The 16,134-nt window shown below is 36.9% G+C and overlaps 1 protein-coding gene across 5 annotated transcripts in view; it reads left to right on the forward strand.

Moving 5' to 3' along the window:
- DMXL1 (Dmx like 1) overlaps positions 1–16,134 on the forward strand; it is a 175,984-nt gene that overhangs the window by 86,718 nt on the left and 73,132 nt on the right. For all 5 annotated transcript variants that reach the window (XM_025388442.1, XM_025388446.1, XM_025388447.1 and 2 more), the window contains 7 exons: positions 4,076–4,245; positions 4,764–4,861; positions 6,161–6,326; positions 7,129–7,390; positions 10,022–11,112; positions 11,955–12,146; positions 15,330–15,406. In XM_025388442.1, coding sequence (XP_025244227.1) covers positions 4,076–4,245; positions 4,764–4,861; positions 6,161–6,326; positions 7,129–7,390; positions 10,022–11,112; positions 11,955–12,146; positions 15,330–15,406 — 2,056 coding nt within the window. The remainder of the gene's footprint in view (positions 1–4,075; positions 4,246–4,763; positions 4,862–6,160; positions 6,327–7,128; positions 7,391–10,021; positions 11,113–11,954; positions 12,147–15,329; positions 15,407–16,134) is intronic.

A 16,134-nucleotide genomic window follows, 5' to 3' on the forward strand; every position in this document is an offset into this window, starting at 1 on the left:
GTACATTTGGTCTGAGAGACTAAACATTGGTCAGATCCAGTGTTCTTAATTTTCTGTCTGGATGGTCTGTCCTTTGTTGAAAGTAGGGTATTGAATCCCCCTATTATTACTGTATTGTAATCTCTCTCCCTTTACTTTCTTTAATATTTGCTTTCGAAGTCTAAGTGCCTCTGATGTTGAGTATGTATATATTTATAATTATTAATATCCTCTGGATGAATTGACCCTTTTATCATTATGTAACATACTTCTTTGTCTCCTTTTACAGTTTTTGACTTGAAGTCTATTTTGTCTAAGTATAGCTACCCCCATTCTCTTTCGGTTTCTATTTGAGTAGAATTTATTTAAATAAGAATAAATTTGTTTTAATTTTCCTCTATATATTCAAGTAGTTCACTGAACTTTTTAAGTGGATTATTCCAATATTCATCGGTCATTTCATAGATCTGTTTCCTTTGGGTTCATTATTGGAAATTTATTAGTTTCTTTTCGAGATATAATGATTCCCTGCTTCTTCACCATTCTTGTGTATTTGCTTTGGGGTCTGCACATTTGAGGAGACAACAACCTCTTCTGGGCTTTATAGGTGATTTCTGGCCAAGATAGAGCTTCACTATTAAATCTAGCCTCTGATTATGCATGGTTTAGCCTGAAATGACCCCAGGGGGGCAGGGCTTACAGTTGGGTTCTCTAGGTGGCTAGGCCCCTGCCTTTAGGTTCTGAGGTTGGATGATGCTGCTCTCTAGGTTCTGCTGTCTGGCAAGACCACTGGCTGGTCTCTGCAGTCATTCAGAGCTGCTGGCTGGGTACTGCGATAGCCTCTAATTGGGCTGGGTCACAGGATGTGTTCTCTGGCCAGGCAGTATTATCATTTGGGTTCTGAAGTTGGGCAGGGTTGCAGGCTGGCCCCGAAGTTAGGCAGAGTTGTTATTCCAGATGGACAGATTCAGAGGCTATGTTTTATAGAAATGCGTGTTTGAAGCTTGCCTTCCTGCCTGAACGGAGCCTTGGTGTGAGGTCTGGGGCTGGGCCAAGCCCCTGTTTGGCCTCACAGGTTGGGCAGGTCTGTCCTCTAAGGAAGTACACAGTGATAGGTGTCTCCCTGCCTGTGTGGGACCTTGGGGTGGTGTTTGAGGCTGAGCCAAGCCACTGTTTGAACTCTCTGGTTGGGCAGGTCTAGCCCCTGAGCTTTGCTGAAATATGCTGAGGTAGTTGTCTACCAGTCTGGGCGGGGCTTTGGGGTAGGCTCTGAGGCTGAATGTGGAGGTTAGCCATCTAAGGACTGAAGCCAGGTTTAATTTTTTACCATGCTTCTGGAAGCAACCAGCTTGACTTTGCAGGTAGGATATGCCATTGGCTGTTACCTCTAATTGGATGCTACTACTGGCAGGAACACAGAGCTACCACCAACATCTGTAGGCTAGTTGCTATAAGGTCTAACTCCTTTATTTGTTTCTACCCAACCCCAGATGATCTAGCTATGACATTGCCCACATTGTTTCCCTTGAGGTGAGACCTGCGTGAGCTTCCTGGGAAACATTTTAGAACTCTGGGGAAGCTCAGTGCCTGACTGTGGCTTGCTTTTCCCACTGTACAAACTGGATCTAGGGAATTTTCTCTTCGTACCACAAATCAGCTTGGACGGGAACGGATGATGTGCTCAAAGTGAGACTGTTACTTTTACCCTTCTACTGTAGTTTTTATTTGGTTCTATGGTCCACAGAGGTGTCTCAGCTCATTCCCAAGTTTGTGGGTAAAATGGCATTTTCTTTTCTGTGGCTAGTTGCTACTTAAACTCTCTTTGTGCAGGGGTGTCTGTCTTTTGGGGCTTCTATAACAAATACCTTAGACTGGGTAATTTATAAATAGGAACAATTTATTTTTCATATTTCTGGAGACTGAGAAGTCCAAGATCAAGGCACCAGCAGATTTGGTGTCTGGTAAGGGCTTGATCTCTGCTCCATAGTTGGCACCTTGTTGCTACATCCTTAAATGATGGAGCTGGTGAAAAGGACTACCTAGTTCTCTTGATCCCTTTTATAAGGACGTTAATCCCATTCATGAGGGCAGTGGCTAGTTATCTCCTTAAGGCTCTACCTGTAAATGCTGTTACATTGCAGGTTAAGTTTCACCGTGAAATATGAAGGGATATAAATATGCAAATCATGGCAAGGAATGAAACCTGGGACTTCTATTCCTGCCATCTTACTGATGTCTAAATCAGATTATTTAATTATTTATGAAAATGTATTGAAGTTGCTAGAGAGATGACAGGAATACAAAAATGATTTAGAATAATAGTCCATTCACAATGTAGGGTTTTTTTTGTTTTGTTTTAACCTTTTATTTATTTTCAGTGTTCCATATAGAAAGCATTTCACATTGCTTGGCATGGGAGGTAATTCCTTGCTTGACTTAGGTTAAAAATTTGAGGCCGTGTATCTCAAAGCCACATCCTATAGTTAATTATTTACTTTACCTAGTAATGCTAAACAGAATATATTATGAAAAGTCAAAATAGAAGCAGAGCAATAAACATGTGTATTCCATCGGGTTGAGAGAATTACTGACATAAATAATGATGTATAAATATACAAATATCTTACTAATATGGTGATATGGAGTAATAATTACTGTGTGACAGATTCTATTCTAAATTTTATAACTATATTATTTAATTATCAAAACTATGTTATAAGATAGTTCCATGATTATTTGCATTTTATATACAGAGAAATTGAGGCATTTAGAGACAATGTATCTTATCTAAGATTATATGAAGATAGTTCATGATTATTTGCATTTTATATACAGAGAAATTGAGGCATTTAGAGACAATGTATCTTATCTGAGATTATATGAATATATTAGGCTGGTACAAAAGCAATTGCAGTTTTTGCCTTTTTTAATGGCAGAAACCACCTGCAGTTACTTTTGTACCAACTTAATAGTAACAATAGAGCTGGAATTTTATTTTTATTTTCATTTTTGAGACACAGCCTTACTCTGTCACCGAGGCTGGAGTGCAGTGGCATAATCTTGGCTCACTGCCACCTCTGCTTCCCCAGTTCAAGCGATTTTTCTGCCTCAACTTCCTCAGTACCTGGGATTACAGGCACATACCACCTGTCCGGCTAATTGTATGGTTTTGTTTTGTTTTGGTTTTGAGACAGAGTCTCGCTCTGTTGTCCAGTCTGGAGTGCAGTGGCGCAATCCCGGCTCACTGCAAGCTCTGCCTCCCGGGTTCACGCCATTCTCCTGCCTCAGCCTCCCGAGTAGCTGGGACTACAGGCGCCCACCACCACACCTGGCTAATTTTTTGTATTTTTAGTAGAGATGGGGTTTCACCGTGTTAGCCAGGATGGTCTCGATCTCCTGCTCTTGTGATCTGCCCACCTCGGCCTCCGAAAGTGCTGGGATTACGGGCATGAGCCATCGCTCCTGGCCTAATTGTATGTTTTTTAAGTAGAGACAGGGTTTTCACCATGTTGACCAGGCTGGTCTCAAACTTCTGACCACAAGTGATATACCCACCTAGGCCTCCCAAAGTGCTGGGATTATAGGTGTAAGCCACCACTCCCAGCTGGAGCTGGAATTTAATGTATACATTCGGATTCTGGAGTCTTTACAGTGCTATTCCTCATTCATCAACCTGAACTGCTTACTTGATTCTTTTTTATTAATTCCTTGGAATTACATCCACAAAACAAATGTTGACCAAAGGAAGGTGAAAAGCAGCTTTCAAGATAGAAATATATCAACATAAAATAATGCTTTAAGTGTTTCTCATTTTTAAAAAAGGATCATAAATACATTAGCACAGTGGAATTTGCCATAAGCATTTTTTCTTTTCCTTTCAAAAAAATATGCTATTTCTACAAAACATATATATGCTCATTGTAGTGATATAGTTGTTTGAAGAAGCAAAAATTTTTAAAAGCCCATATTTCTAATCTTAAACTGTGAATCTCATAGAAGTTTACACATTTATATTGAAAATATGGAACATACATTTCTGATAATCATATAAGCGTATTTATATTTTTTATAAACATCATTTTTGACATTTCTTCAGGCCTGTCTACAAGTCATTTTGCTTGGGCATTTCACTCAGTAGCAGAAGAAGAACTGCTGAACATGTTGCCAGCCATGCAGAAAGATGATCCCACTTGGTCTGAATTAAGAGCTATGGGTGTGGGGTGGTGGGTCCGGAATACTCGCATCTTACGCAAATGCATAGAAAAAGTAAGTGTTTTATTTTGGTGTATAAGTGAATTAATATTTTTTGGACATTTCTTTAAATGGCATTTCATATCTTCTCTGCCATTACTCCCTTTTGTTTTTGAAGCGGCAAAAGACTTTTGAATAGTCTTTATTTATATTTCATTTATAACGTATTTCAAAATACCTAAAGTTTTAAAATGTGTATTCTAATTCCCAAGTTTTTAATTGACACACTTGTTAGTAGTATATGTCTGATCTTTAGAAAATAATATGTGTATATGTTTAGAAAAATGTAAAAATAGTACAAAATAACTTGTAATGAAAGGCAATAGTCCTATTATTTCTTCTCTGTAACCATTGAAGCCACCACTATAAGTCACTTTTGTTACTATTTTATATATACATGCACACATTATTCATGTACATATTTTTAAAATTTTATTAAACATTCAGTGGATATGTGCCAGCCTTGCATATGAAGGAAATTACTTGTTCAAAACTGTTTCTGTGAATTTTTGATCAATATTTTTTGATTATAGGTAGCTAAAGCAGCCTTTTATAGAAAGAATGATCCTTTAGATGCTGCCATTTTTTACCTTGCAATGAAAAAGAAAGCTGTGATTTGGGGATTATATAGGTAGGTAAAAAAAAAAAAAAAAGCTTCAATGTGAAAACCTGTTCATAAGAAGTAAATGAATGAAGTAAGATTTGTTGTTCTTGATGTTGATTCATGTAGATTCTTAGTTGTTTTGTATTTAAGAGAGAGATTTCATAAGGAAAAAGCCCCAAGTGTTTTTCAGAGTGGAAGAAACCTGATGAGGTCAGTTTAATTAATTTTCAGATTTATCAATCCAGAAACAATATTTTGCTTAAGAACTTCTCATGCTCCTATAAAGCAAAGGTAATGTATTAGTCCGTTTTCATGCTGCTAATAAAGAAATACCTAAGACTGGGCATTTTACAAAAGAAAGAGGTTTATTGGACATACAGTTCCACGTGGCTGGGAAGGCCGCACAATCATGGCAGAAGGTGAAAGGCATGTCTCATGGCAGCAGACAAGACAAAAGAGAGCTTATGCAGGGAAACTCCTCTTTGTAAAACCATCAAGTCTCTTGAGGCTTATTCACTATCACAAGAATAGCATGGGAAGGACTTGTCCCCATGATTCAGTTACCTCCCACTGGGTCCTTCCCACAGCACGTGGGGATTCAAGATGAGATTTGGGTGGGGGCACAGCCAAAACATATCGGGTAACTAAACCAGAAACTTATACTTGGGACATGGAAGGAGAGGAATTAATTGGTGGAGTCTGGAACAGGCACCTACCTCTGTGCTGTGGGCCAGCGTACCCCACAAAACTACCTCCTTCCTGTGGGCCCCACCTTCTTTCTGAGCTGAATTCACTTAGAATTTTTCTCTCTCATTTCTCAGCAAGACTGGTGAACATGATTACCATAAATAGTTCATCATTTGTTTGAATTTATTTTCAGATGACCCACATGAACAGCAACCTTTGGGGGGAAGAGACTTGATGATTTATGGTGGTTTTGATTCAAGGCACATTCTTTAGATTTTTATCTCTTAGGTCATTCTCAGATGGGCAGGGGTGAAAAGTTACTGATGAGTTTCAATGGTGGCACACAAGTTAATATAAATTAAACATTTTGCATGGATGTAAAAGTAATTTTCACAGTCTTGCTAATGTAGTTTTCTTTGTATTTTGAAAGAAAAACTTTTTGTAATCTCTGAGATTTATGTAACAAATGTTTACTTAATATAATTTTTACTGGGAAAAGAAGCAGATATATAGTAAGGTATGAACTGGCAGATGTTTCTGTTGAGCCTTAGCCAAATCCTAACTTAAGAAAATTGATTCTAATGTAAAAAAAATTGTATTCCAAAATTTTCATACCGTTTTTTTTTTCTTCGTGTATAGAGCTGAAAAAAATACCAGGATGACACAGTTTTTTGGACACAATTTTGAGGATGAAAGGTGGCGTAAAGCAGCCTTAAAGAATGCTTTTTCTTTGCTAGGCAAACAAAGATTTGAACATTCTGCAGCATTTTTTCTTTTAGCTGGTTGCCTCAGAGATGCAATTGAGGTAATTAATGAAATTTAAATAACAAAGAATAGCAATGTCATCTTTTAAAGCTCTATAGTGCTTAAATTTTAATTTTTTAAAATTCAACTTTATTGGAAATAATACAAGGCCAAATATCTAAAATAACTGTTAATATTTAATAGAGACATTTAAAAATGTGTTAACTTGAATGGTATTTATACAGAATTAAGATTAACCAAATGGTGTTTGTTAGTTGGTTGAGATAGGTAATTGATTTGACTCTTAAGAATATTCAAAAAATTAAAAGGTTTGTCCTACCAATTTAAACTTATTTGAACCCCATATCTGGCTCTGTATTATTTGATGAATGTTAGAAAATCCTTAACTGATTATTTCTTAGTAAACTTTAAAAAAATTATGAATATTTAAGATATAACATTTGTCTCAAATTGTCCTTTTGCTCAGAGTTTCATACAAGTAATTCAAAATATCCTTTTAATATGGAGACTCAAGTCTCCCGGGGTGGATGGAAACTAATAGAGGTTCAAGACAAAAATAAAATAATATAGCTTAAACTGATATCATTTAAATTATCCATTATTTCCTCATTTAGTTTAATTTTTGCACATATATATTTAGTACTAGAAGGTAGATTTGCAAATATTAAATGTTGTCAAGTAGATTTGGTAAAAGCAAGCAGCATATGTTTTGTTTCTTATCCTTCTTTGCTAATTTTGGATATTTATAAAGCCTTATATTTTTCCAGTTATTAGTGAGTTAACTGAATTTATACTAAAATGAAACCTGCTCCTGCTTATTTAAAAACAATTTTTTTTTAAAGGTGTGTCTTGAGAAATTGAATGACATTCAGTTGGCTCTTGTAATAGCAAGACTCTATGAGTCTGAATTTGATACATCTGCAACATATAAATCTATTTTACATAAAAAAGTTTTGGGAATCGATTCTCCTGTCAGCGAACGGTGTTCATTGAACATAAATATGCATCATGATCCTTTTCTTCGGAGCATGGCATATTGGATTTTGGAAGATTATAGTGGTGCTCTGGAAACATTAATAAAGCAACCTATCAGAGAGAATGATGGTAAGCTGCACTTCTAAGATGTTAATGATTAAGAGTATTATTGGTAATTGCTACATGTGCAGATCACTCTATCAGGTGGTAAGGGTAATACAAACAAATTGAATTCATGGTCTTTATAACAGTTTTTGGTTGGTTGTTGGGTTTTTTCCTCCAGAAAGATAAATCCTTTGAAAACAAGTAACTTTGGATTTTCTGTTTTTACAGAATAGATTTATTGAACATAAATATTGTCAACACTTGAATATAAACATATTGAAGAAATACTGCTATAAAACCAGTTTTTAAATCTTAGGTTGAATTTAGTGTGTTTGTCAATCAGTTTTAGAATTCTTATAGTGAAAAATGTGTTCAGTGTAAAAAAGGGTTGACTTAAGTGATACGATTAGAAAATCTTTAGCTAGATAAACTTTTTGACTGTCTTGTTATGAACTGGTAGAGCTTATGTACTCTTTTGAGTCTACTAGTACCTTTTCTTTTAGAAATCCTCTTTGTTAAAGCTTTCTCAGAGGCCAGTATAAAATGGAATTCTTTATATAGATGCATATAAAAAGGAGATTTACTGTTCAGATATTTTTTCATAGATTGAATTGTGTTTGGTAGCTGATAAAATACATATTATATTATTTGGAATACCAATTGGAAAAGGGTCTAGTTTATAGATTGTGATGTGGTATCATTTAATCAGGAAGTGGCCTTTGTCTTACTTTCTAAACCTTTGAGAAAGCTGGTTGACTCATTTGTTTAAGTCTCCTAGCCATTTAAGCTAAAGATTTTCAAACTAGCCTCTGTGTAATGAAGGAAAATGTAAATGCCTTTTCCAGCCACTTTCTAAGTGTTTTTATTAAAAAAAAAAAAAAAAATTTAGATGCCGTATCTTGCTTTGTTGCCCTGACTCATCTCAAACACCTGGCGTCCAGCTGTCCTCCCACCTCGGCCTCCCAAAGTCTGGAATTACAGACATGAGCCACTGTTCCTGCCCTCCTTTCCCTTTCCCTTCCTGTTTCCTTTTCTCTTTTCTTTTCTCTTTTCTTTCGTCTTTCTTTCTTGAGATGGAGTCTCACTCTCACCCAGGCTGAAGTGCAGTGGTGCTATCTCAGCTCACTGCAGCTTCCACCTCCCTAGCTCAAGCAATCTTCCCACCTCAGTCTCCTGAGTAGTGGGGACCATAGGTGTGTGCCACTGTGCCCAGCTAATTTTTTTGTATTTTTGCTAGAGATGGGGTTTCACCATGTTGCCCAGGCTGGTCTTGAACTCCTGAGCTCAAAGTGCTGGGATTGTAGGCATGAGCCACCATGCCCAGCCCTGACCCACCTTCTCTTTTTTTTTTAGATGCTCTGTCACCCAGGCTGGAGTGCAGTGACGCTATCTCGGCTCACTGCAAGCTCCACCTCCCGGGTTCACACCATTCTCATGCCTCAGCCTCCCAAGTAGCTGGGACTACTGGTGCCCCCAACCACACCCAGCTAATTTTTTGTATTTTTAGTAGAGATGGGGTTTCACCGTGTTAGCCAGGATGGTCTTGATCTCCTGACCTCGTGATCTGCCCGCCTCGGCCTCCCAAAGTGCTGGGATTACAGGCGTGAGCCACTGCGGCCGGCCTGAGCCATTGCACCTGACCTTTTCTCATACTTACACATATTAATGTAAAAATTGTATTTTGATTTGGGACTAGTACATTTGTACATTTTTATATACTTTTATTATCAATTAAACTTGTATTATTCTAGAAGAAAATTGCAAAAAAATAATAATAGTGGCTTTAACCAGAATGATTGGAATGGAGGCAGAGAGAGGTGGTTGGGTTTGGGATATGATTTTAAGATTGATTAGATAGGACTGGATTTGATATGGAGTGTAAAGGAATTAGGAGTCAAAGGTAACTCTTGGCTTTTTAGATTGAACAATAGGTAAATGATACGGGGAAGTATTGTTTTAGATCATGAAGCTTTTCTCTGATAAGGTGAACTTTGAGCAGAGAACTGGTTGAAATGAGTTAATCAATGTAGATATAGGTAAAGAGTGGTTTTAGTCAAGGGCACGCTAAATAAAAAGGTCCTGAAGCAGTACATGTAAGTAGAAATGAAATGTAGGCTTTTGGATACAGGAGTTTAGATTTTCAGTGTGAAGTTGGGACTGGAGATAGAGATGACGTCCAAGTTATCAGCGTGTAGATGTTATTGAAAGTCATGGGACTATATGAATTCAACTCAGGGAATATATATAGAAAATAAGTCAGCAGTTAAACCCCAGGAGACTCTCAGCGTTCAAAGGTAGAGAAGATGAGGAGGACTAGCAAAGCAGACTGAGGAGAAGTATCCAGGGAAGTAGGAGAAAAAGAACTAAGAGTCTATAACTGGATGTTTTAAATTATCCTAGAATGTTACCTGAAGAGATTTGTTTCAATGGGAAAGAAGCATAATCTTTGTTTTCCTACTTTGTTAGAACATGTCCATTATACATATGATGCTGTCTCTTCAGTGCCATGGATCATTGTGGCCTATTAGTAAAATTTTGTCAAAAGACCCTGTAGATGAAGGTGTCATAGTAGAGAGAGAAAAGACACTGTGATATAAACACACAGTTCAACTCTTGAACAACTTTTCTTGGCTCATAAAATGAATTTACTTTCAGATCAAGTTTTATCAGCCTGTAATCCTACAGTTTTTAATTTCTACAATTATCTAAGAACACATCCTCTTTTGCTGAGACGTCATTTTGGATCATCTGATACATTTTCCACACATATGAGTCTAACAGGAAAAAGTGGACTGGCAGGAACAATTAATTTAAGTGAAAGACGATTATTTTTTACTACTGCCAGTGCTCATTTAAAAGCTGGCTGCCCAATGTTGGCTTTGGAAGTATTATCAAAGATGCCTAAAGTCATCAAGAAAACAAGACCTTTTTGTAGAGCTTCTAGTTTTCTGGATACTAGTAAAGACAGTTCTCCTTCTTCTCCATTAAAGTTGGATGCAAGGGAAGATAAGTCTTCTGCCATTGATTGGTCACAGTCACTGATAAATGGTTTTGGATCTTCTTCAGAGGGTTCCTCAGAGAAGCAATCAAACTCTACTCTTTCTTTTGACTGGAGCCAACCAAGTGTTGTATTTCAGGATGACTCTTTAGAGTTAAAATGGGACAGTGATAATGATGAAGAAAATGAGGATGTCCCTATTTCAATGAAAGAACTAAAACCTTTACAGAGAAAAACAGATAAAAAGTTAGATGATGTAAGTTCTAACTACACAGAATCTTTCAGCACACTAGATGAAAATGACATTATAAATCCATCAGAAGATATAATTGCAGTTCAATTAAAATTTAGAGCATGTTTAAAGATTCTCACAGTAGAACTTCGTACTTTATCTACCGGCTATGAAATAGATGGTGGAAAATTGCGTTACCAACTATACCACTGGCTTGAAAAAGAGGTGATAGCTCTTCAGAGGACTTGTGACTTTTGCTCAGATGCTGAAGAACTACAGTCTGCATTTGGCAGAAATGAAGGTGAATTTGGATTAAATGAGGATGCTGAAGATTTGCCTCATCAAATGAAAGTGAAACAACTGAGAGAAAATTTTCAGGAAAAAAGACAGTGGCTCTTGAAGTATCAGTCACTTTTGAGAATGTTTCTTAGTTACTGCATACTTCATGGATCCCATGGTGGGGGTCTTGCATCTGTAAGAATGGAATTGATTTTGCTTTTGCAAGAATCTCAGCAGGTATGTAGTTTACTTGATAGTCAAAAATAGTACATGTCTAAATCTGTTTTTGGTGTTGCTTTTCTGGTTTTGAATACTAAGACTTGATTTTCTTCATTACAGTCGCTTTAGGGAATGCTCCCTTTTGTGTGGTCCTTCATATTATGAATTAGTAAAGTTGGGTATTTATAGTAGTTTCAGGCAATTCAGTATCAGGCCTTATGACCTGCTTTATTCACACTCCAAAGTGTTGTCTGAATGCCTTGTAGGGTGACAGACTTCTTTTTTTTTTTTTTTTTTTTTTTGAGACTTCTTATTGCAAAAGGATATTGTCTTGTTTTTGTTTTCCTTCTCTGTCCCCCCTCAAATGTCTTTTTTTTTTTTTTTTTTTTTTTTTGAGATGGAGTCTCGCTCTGTTGCCTAGGCTGGAGTGCAGTGGCACTGTCTCGGCTCACTGCAAGCTCCGCCTCCCAGGTACAGGCCATTCTCCTGCCTCAGCCTCCTGAGTACCTGGGACTACAGGCGCTCGCCACCAAGCCCAGCTAATTTTTTGTATTTTTAGTAGAGACGGGGTTTCACCATGTTAGCTAGGATGATCTCGATCTCCTGACCTCATGATCCGCCCGCCTCGGCCTCCCAAAGTGCTGAGATTACAGGCGTGAGCCACCGCGCCTGGCCAATGTCTTGTTTTTAAATATGATTATTGGAATGCAGACTTCTTCACATCCCTTCTAACTCTAAGTTTCTATTATGCTTTTATTTTTTAATTGTTTTGAAGTGTTTTAGAGAGCCCTTGATTTACTGAAGTAATGGTTTGTAACTATAAATAGTTGGTTAACGTTTTATCCCTCTTTGTTTTTAAGGAAACGTCAGAACCGCTATTTTCTAGCCCTCTGTCAGAGCAAACCTCAGTGCCTCTCCTCTTTGCTTGTACAGCCAATGCCAAAACAGTAGTTGCCAATCCATTATTGCACCTTAGTAATCTAACACATGATATTCTCCATGCCATAATAAACTTTGATTCACCACCCCACCCTGATATCCAAAGCAATAAAGTAAGTATGCTTGGTTTCAAGCTTTCAATTCATCTATACAGTGATAGAACTGCAAGATAAATATTAAGGTTGTTTTTTTTTTAAAGTAATTTTAAACATCAGACTAAGCATAGCAATTGTTACCTTATCAAGTTTATGTTGATTCCTATTAAAGAAATCTTCTGGTTGTAGACTGGCTTATCTTACTCATGTTACTTATACCCAATAGAGTTCTTGAATTTTTTTTTTATCACAGTGCTTATTTAGTCTAACTGCTTTGAGAAAAATAGGTGAATATGAGTGATTGCTTTAGTAGTACATTTAACCAAAAAGCTCATTGTTTTTTAAATATAGAAATTTAATATTTTAATGTAAAGGCACTAGTATGCAAATGAAGTTTTCCCTTATTAATATTAAAGAAATCCACATTTTAGGGATAATGTGAACTATTTGCCCCCATTATTCCTCTAGGGTAGGCAGTACTTTGTGAACCAGCTACAACAGAATCACCTGCAGTGCTTGTTAAAAGTCTGGATTCTCAAGTTCACTCCAAACTTATTGAATCAGTCTGTGAGAGTATGTCCCAGGAATGTATATTTTTAAAGATGCTCCTTGTGTGATACTAATGCATGCAACTAATTATATTATTATAGTTAATTGTCTAATCCACCAAAGCATCCTATTCATCGTTACTCTATCTGCTGTTAATGTCGCATTTTATCTTTACTTTCCAGACATACTGAAATCTTTTGAAGTATAACTGACATTGACTATTTTCATATATCCCTAGAGTTGTTTTTGAGTGTTCGTTTGTTTTTTTAATAGACTATCATGTAGCTCTCATCCACCTCACAGGTTATATCACACCAATTTGATTTTCTGTTTGCCTGATGGTGGACTCTCCTACAATATTAGCCTCTTTAGTTACCTTAATCCTTGCAATTGAATTTCACTACTTATTTTTCTGTACTGCTCTGTAGTATAAATGCCCATAGTGCTTATTATACAGTTTGGAATTTAATTTCTTTCAGATTGTGCTTATTTTAGCCAAATTATATTTCATATTTAAAACTCAAATTATAGCATACCTGTGGTGTATCAGTTAGCTTTTGCTGCTTAAGAACTGTCCTGAGGCCAGCATGGTGGTTCATGCCTCTAATACCAGCACTTTGGGAGGCCAAGGTGGGCAGATCACCTGAGGTCAGGAATTGGAGACCAGCCTGACCAACATGGAGAAACCTTGTCTCTACTGAAAATACAAAAAATTAGCCGGGCATAGTGGCACATGCCTGTAATCCCAGCTACTCGGGAGGCTGAAGCAGGAGAATTGCTTGAACCCGGGAGGCAGAGGTTGCGGTGAGCCAATATCGCACCTTTGCGCTCCAACCTGGGCAACAAGAACAAAACTCTGCGCCCACCCACCACCCCTGCAAAAAAAAAAAAAAAAAAAAAACAAACCTGTCCTGAAACATTTGTGGCTTAAAAAGCCATCATTTATTTTGCTCATGATTCTGTGGGTTGGTTCATTAGTTCTTTGTTTTGGGCCAGCTGTACTAATGTCTGGACTCTCTCATTCATCTTTGGTCAACTGGTGGATTAATTGGGTTCTAGATGATTTAAGATGGTATCATTTACATTTCTGGTGGTTGGCACATGTTGACAGCACTGACAGGAGAATCTGAGTCATATATATCTCATCCTCCAGCAGGCAAGCCTAATATATTGGTCTGGGTTCACCAAAGAAACAGAATCAGTATGTATGTGTATGTATATAATGAGAGATTTATTATAAGGAATTGGTTTATGTGGTTTTGGAGGCTGAAAAGTCCCAAGATCTGCAGTTGGCAAGTTGGAGACCCAGGAGAGCTGAAGGTGTAGTTCCAGTCCAAATCAGAAGGCCTGAGAACCAAGAGACCTGTGATTTAAGTTCAGGTCAGAAAGTCAGCAGCCTGAAGACCCAAAAAGAGTTGATGTTTTAGTTCAAGTCTGAAGACAGGAAAAACAATGTCCCAGCTCAGTGCAGTTAGACGCGAGTTACTCAGCCTTTTTGTTCTTTTCAGTTCTTGTCAGTTGAGTCTACTCACATTACAGAGCACAATCTGCTTTAATCAGTCTGATTCAAATGTTTGTCTTACTTGAAAACATCTCACAGACATCCAAAATAATGTTCGATCAAATGTCTGTGCACCCCATGGCCCAGTCACACCTAGATTTTTTCCACGTGGTGGTTTCAGGGGTTCAAGAGCAGCAAGAATATAATTTGCAAGGCCTTTTGAGGTATAGATTCAGAACTCACACTTTACTTCTGTTGGGTCCTCTTGGTCGAACAAGTCAAGCCCAGCTTAGATACAGTGAGTGGAGAAGTAGGTCCAATTCTCTCTTGCAGAAGCTGCAAAATATTGTGATCATTTTTGCAAGTCCCATACATAGTTTTTGTCATCTTCAATTTTATATTATCTCTTAATTCATACCACGTTTTATTGACATTTCAAGGAAAATTTGGCAATTAGATTTGATATGTCATTCTCCATTTTTATCTACAAAAAGACTGGCATACTTCACAATCAGAATATTCTAGTCTAGTTTGCTTTCTTACCTAGCTGAAACTTCTCCTTCATCCTCAGTTCTACCTAATGTGACGGCACTTGCCATGCTTGTTTAGAGTCTTCTCTTCCTTAAAACAAATGCCTGACTTCACTGCCTTTCAGTTACTGCCTTTCATACCTTATATCCTTTCTCTTTTCTCTAGTTTCAGTCTCTTCAAATTGTTTTCTAAGGTAACTAGAATATGTGGTAGCATATTCTTCAGTGACCTATCCATTGGTGAACTGTCAGTTATCAGACTGTCTCTTCATATTTTGGTTGAGGAAAAAGCAGATTGAGTGTTGGAGGGCTTACTTTAATACACGGTTCATGCTCTACTGGAGAGCTGACATCTGTTCCCCTTTGCTCTAGAAAAAGAAATTAGGCAGCAAATGTGTGTTTTATAATTTCTGCTAAAGGCTTCAGTGTGTTTTGTTTAAATTTTCTGTAGTGAGACTCATGTAGATAAAAATGAGTGTTATAGAAAAAATGGAAATAGTTTATGAAGGCAAAGAATCAAAAATTTTTTCATTCTTTTAAGAATGCTGATTATAGTAGGTCTTGAAAAAAAAAAATCTGTACTTTAAAAAGGTTATACTTAATTTTGTTTTTGTTTTCCAGGTATATGTAATGCATACTTTAGCAGCCTCACTTTCTGCTTGTATTTATCAGTGCCTTTGTGGTAGTCATAACTACAGGTAACTATCTTTTTATGAAATTTAAGAGTGCTTACAGTAAGCAATGAGGTTTCATATTTTGTATGTTAGTGATTTAGAACTATATAAAACAGTCTATTTTAAATAATGCAAACAGCGTATGGTTGAGGTTTTGAGTACTTTTTGTTCATCTTTGAAATTTTTATGGCAAATGAATCTCAAACCTTTATTCAGTATAACTTATTTAGCAGCCTATTACTGATCACTGCCTTATGTCAGACATTGTGATTGGCACTGAGAATTTTAATGCAAATAATAAAATAAGGTCTATTTCTTAGGGTCAGTCTAGTTAGAGACAAACATGTGAGCTGATAAATGATATGTATGCAATATGACATAGTACTAAAATGGTAACTACAACAAAACGGTAGATAGTAACAGGTTCAGGGAGCACAGGGGAGGAAGTAACTTGGAATTGAGAAAATTTTACCAAATAATTGATGTATGGGATATTTCTCTGTATTTCTCTTTATGTTATAAAGGTTTACTGTAATTTATCTAGGCTTTAAAAAAATAGTTTGTTACCCTCTGGGGTCTTTCTGTATCTATCTTTAGTTCTTTGAAATACTCTATTTCTTCAAATATTGTCTCATCTCTTTTCTATCTTTCCTGTTAAACAGATATTGCAACTTCTGGGTCATTTCTTAATGTTCTTTTAACTTTCCTATCCTATGTTCCTTTTCTTTATCTCTTTTTGTTTCATTTCAGGA

Source organism: Theropithecus gelada, chromosome 6, assembly GCF_003255815.1.
Source record: "Theropithecus gelada isolate Dixy chromosome 6, Tgel_1.0, whole genome shotgun sequence".
NCBI lineage: Eukaryota > Metazoa > Chordata > Mammalia > Primates > Cercopithecidae > Theropithecus > Theropithecus gelada.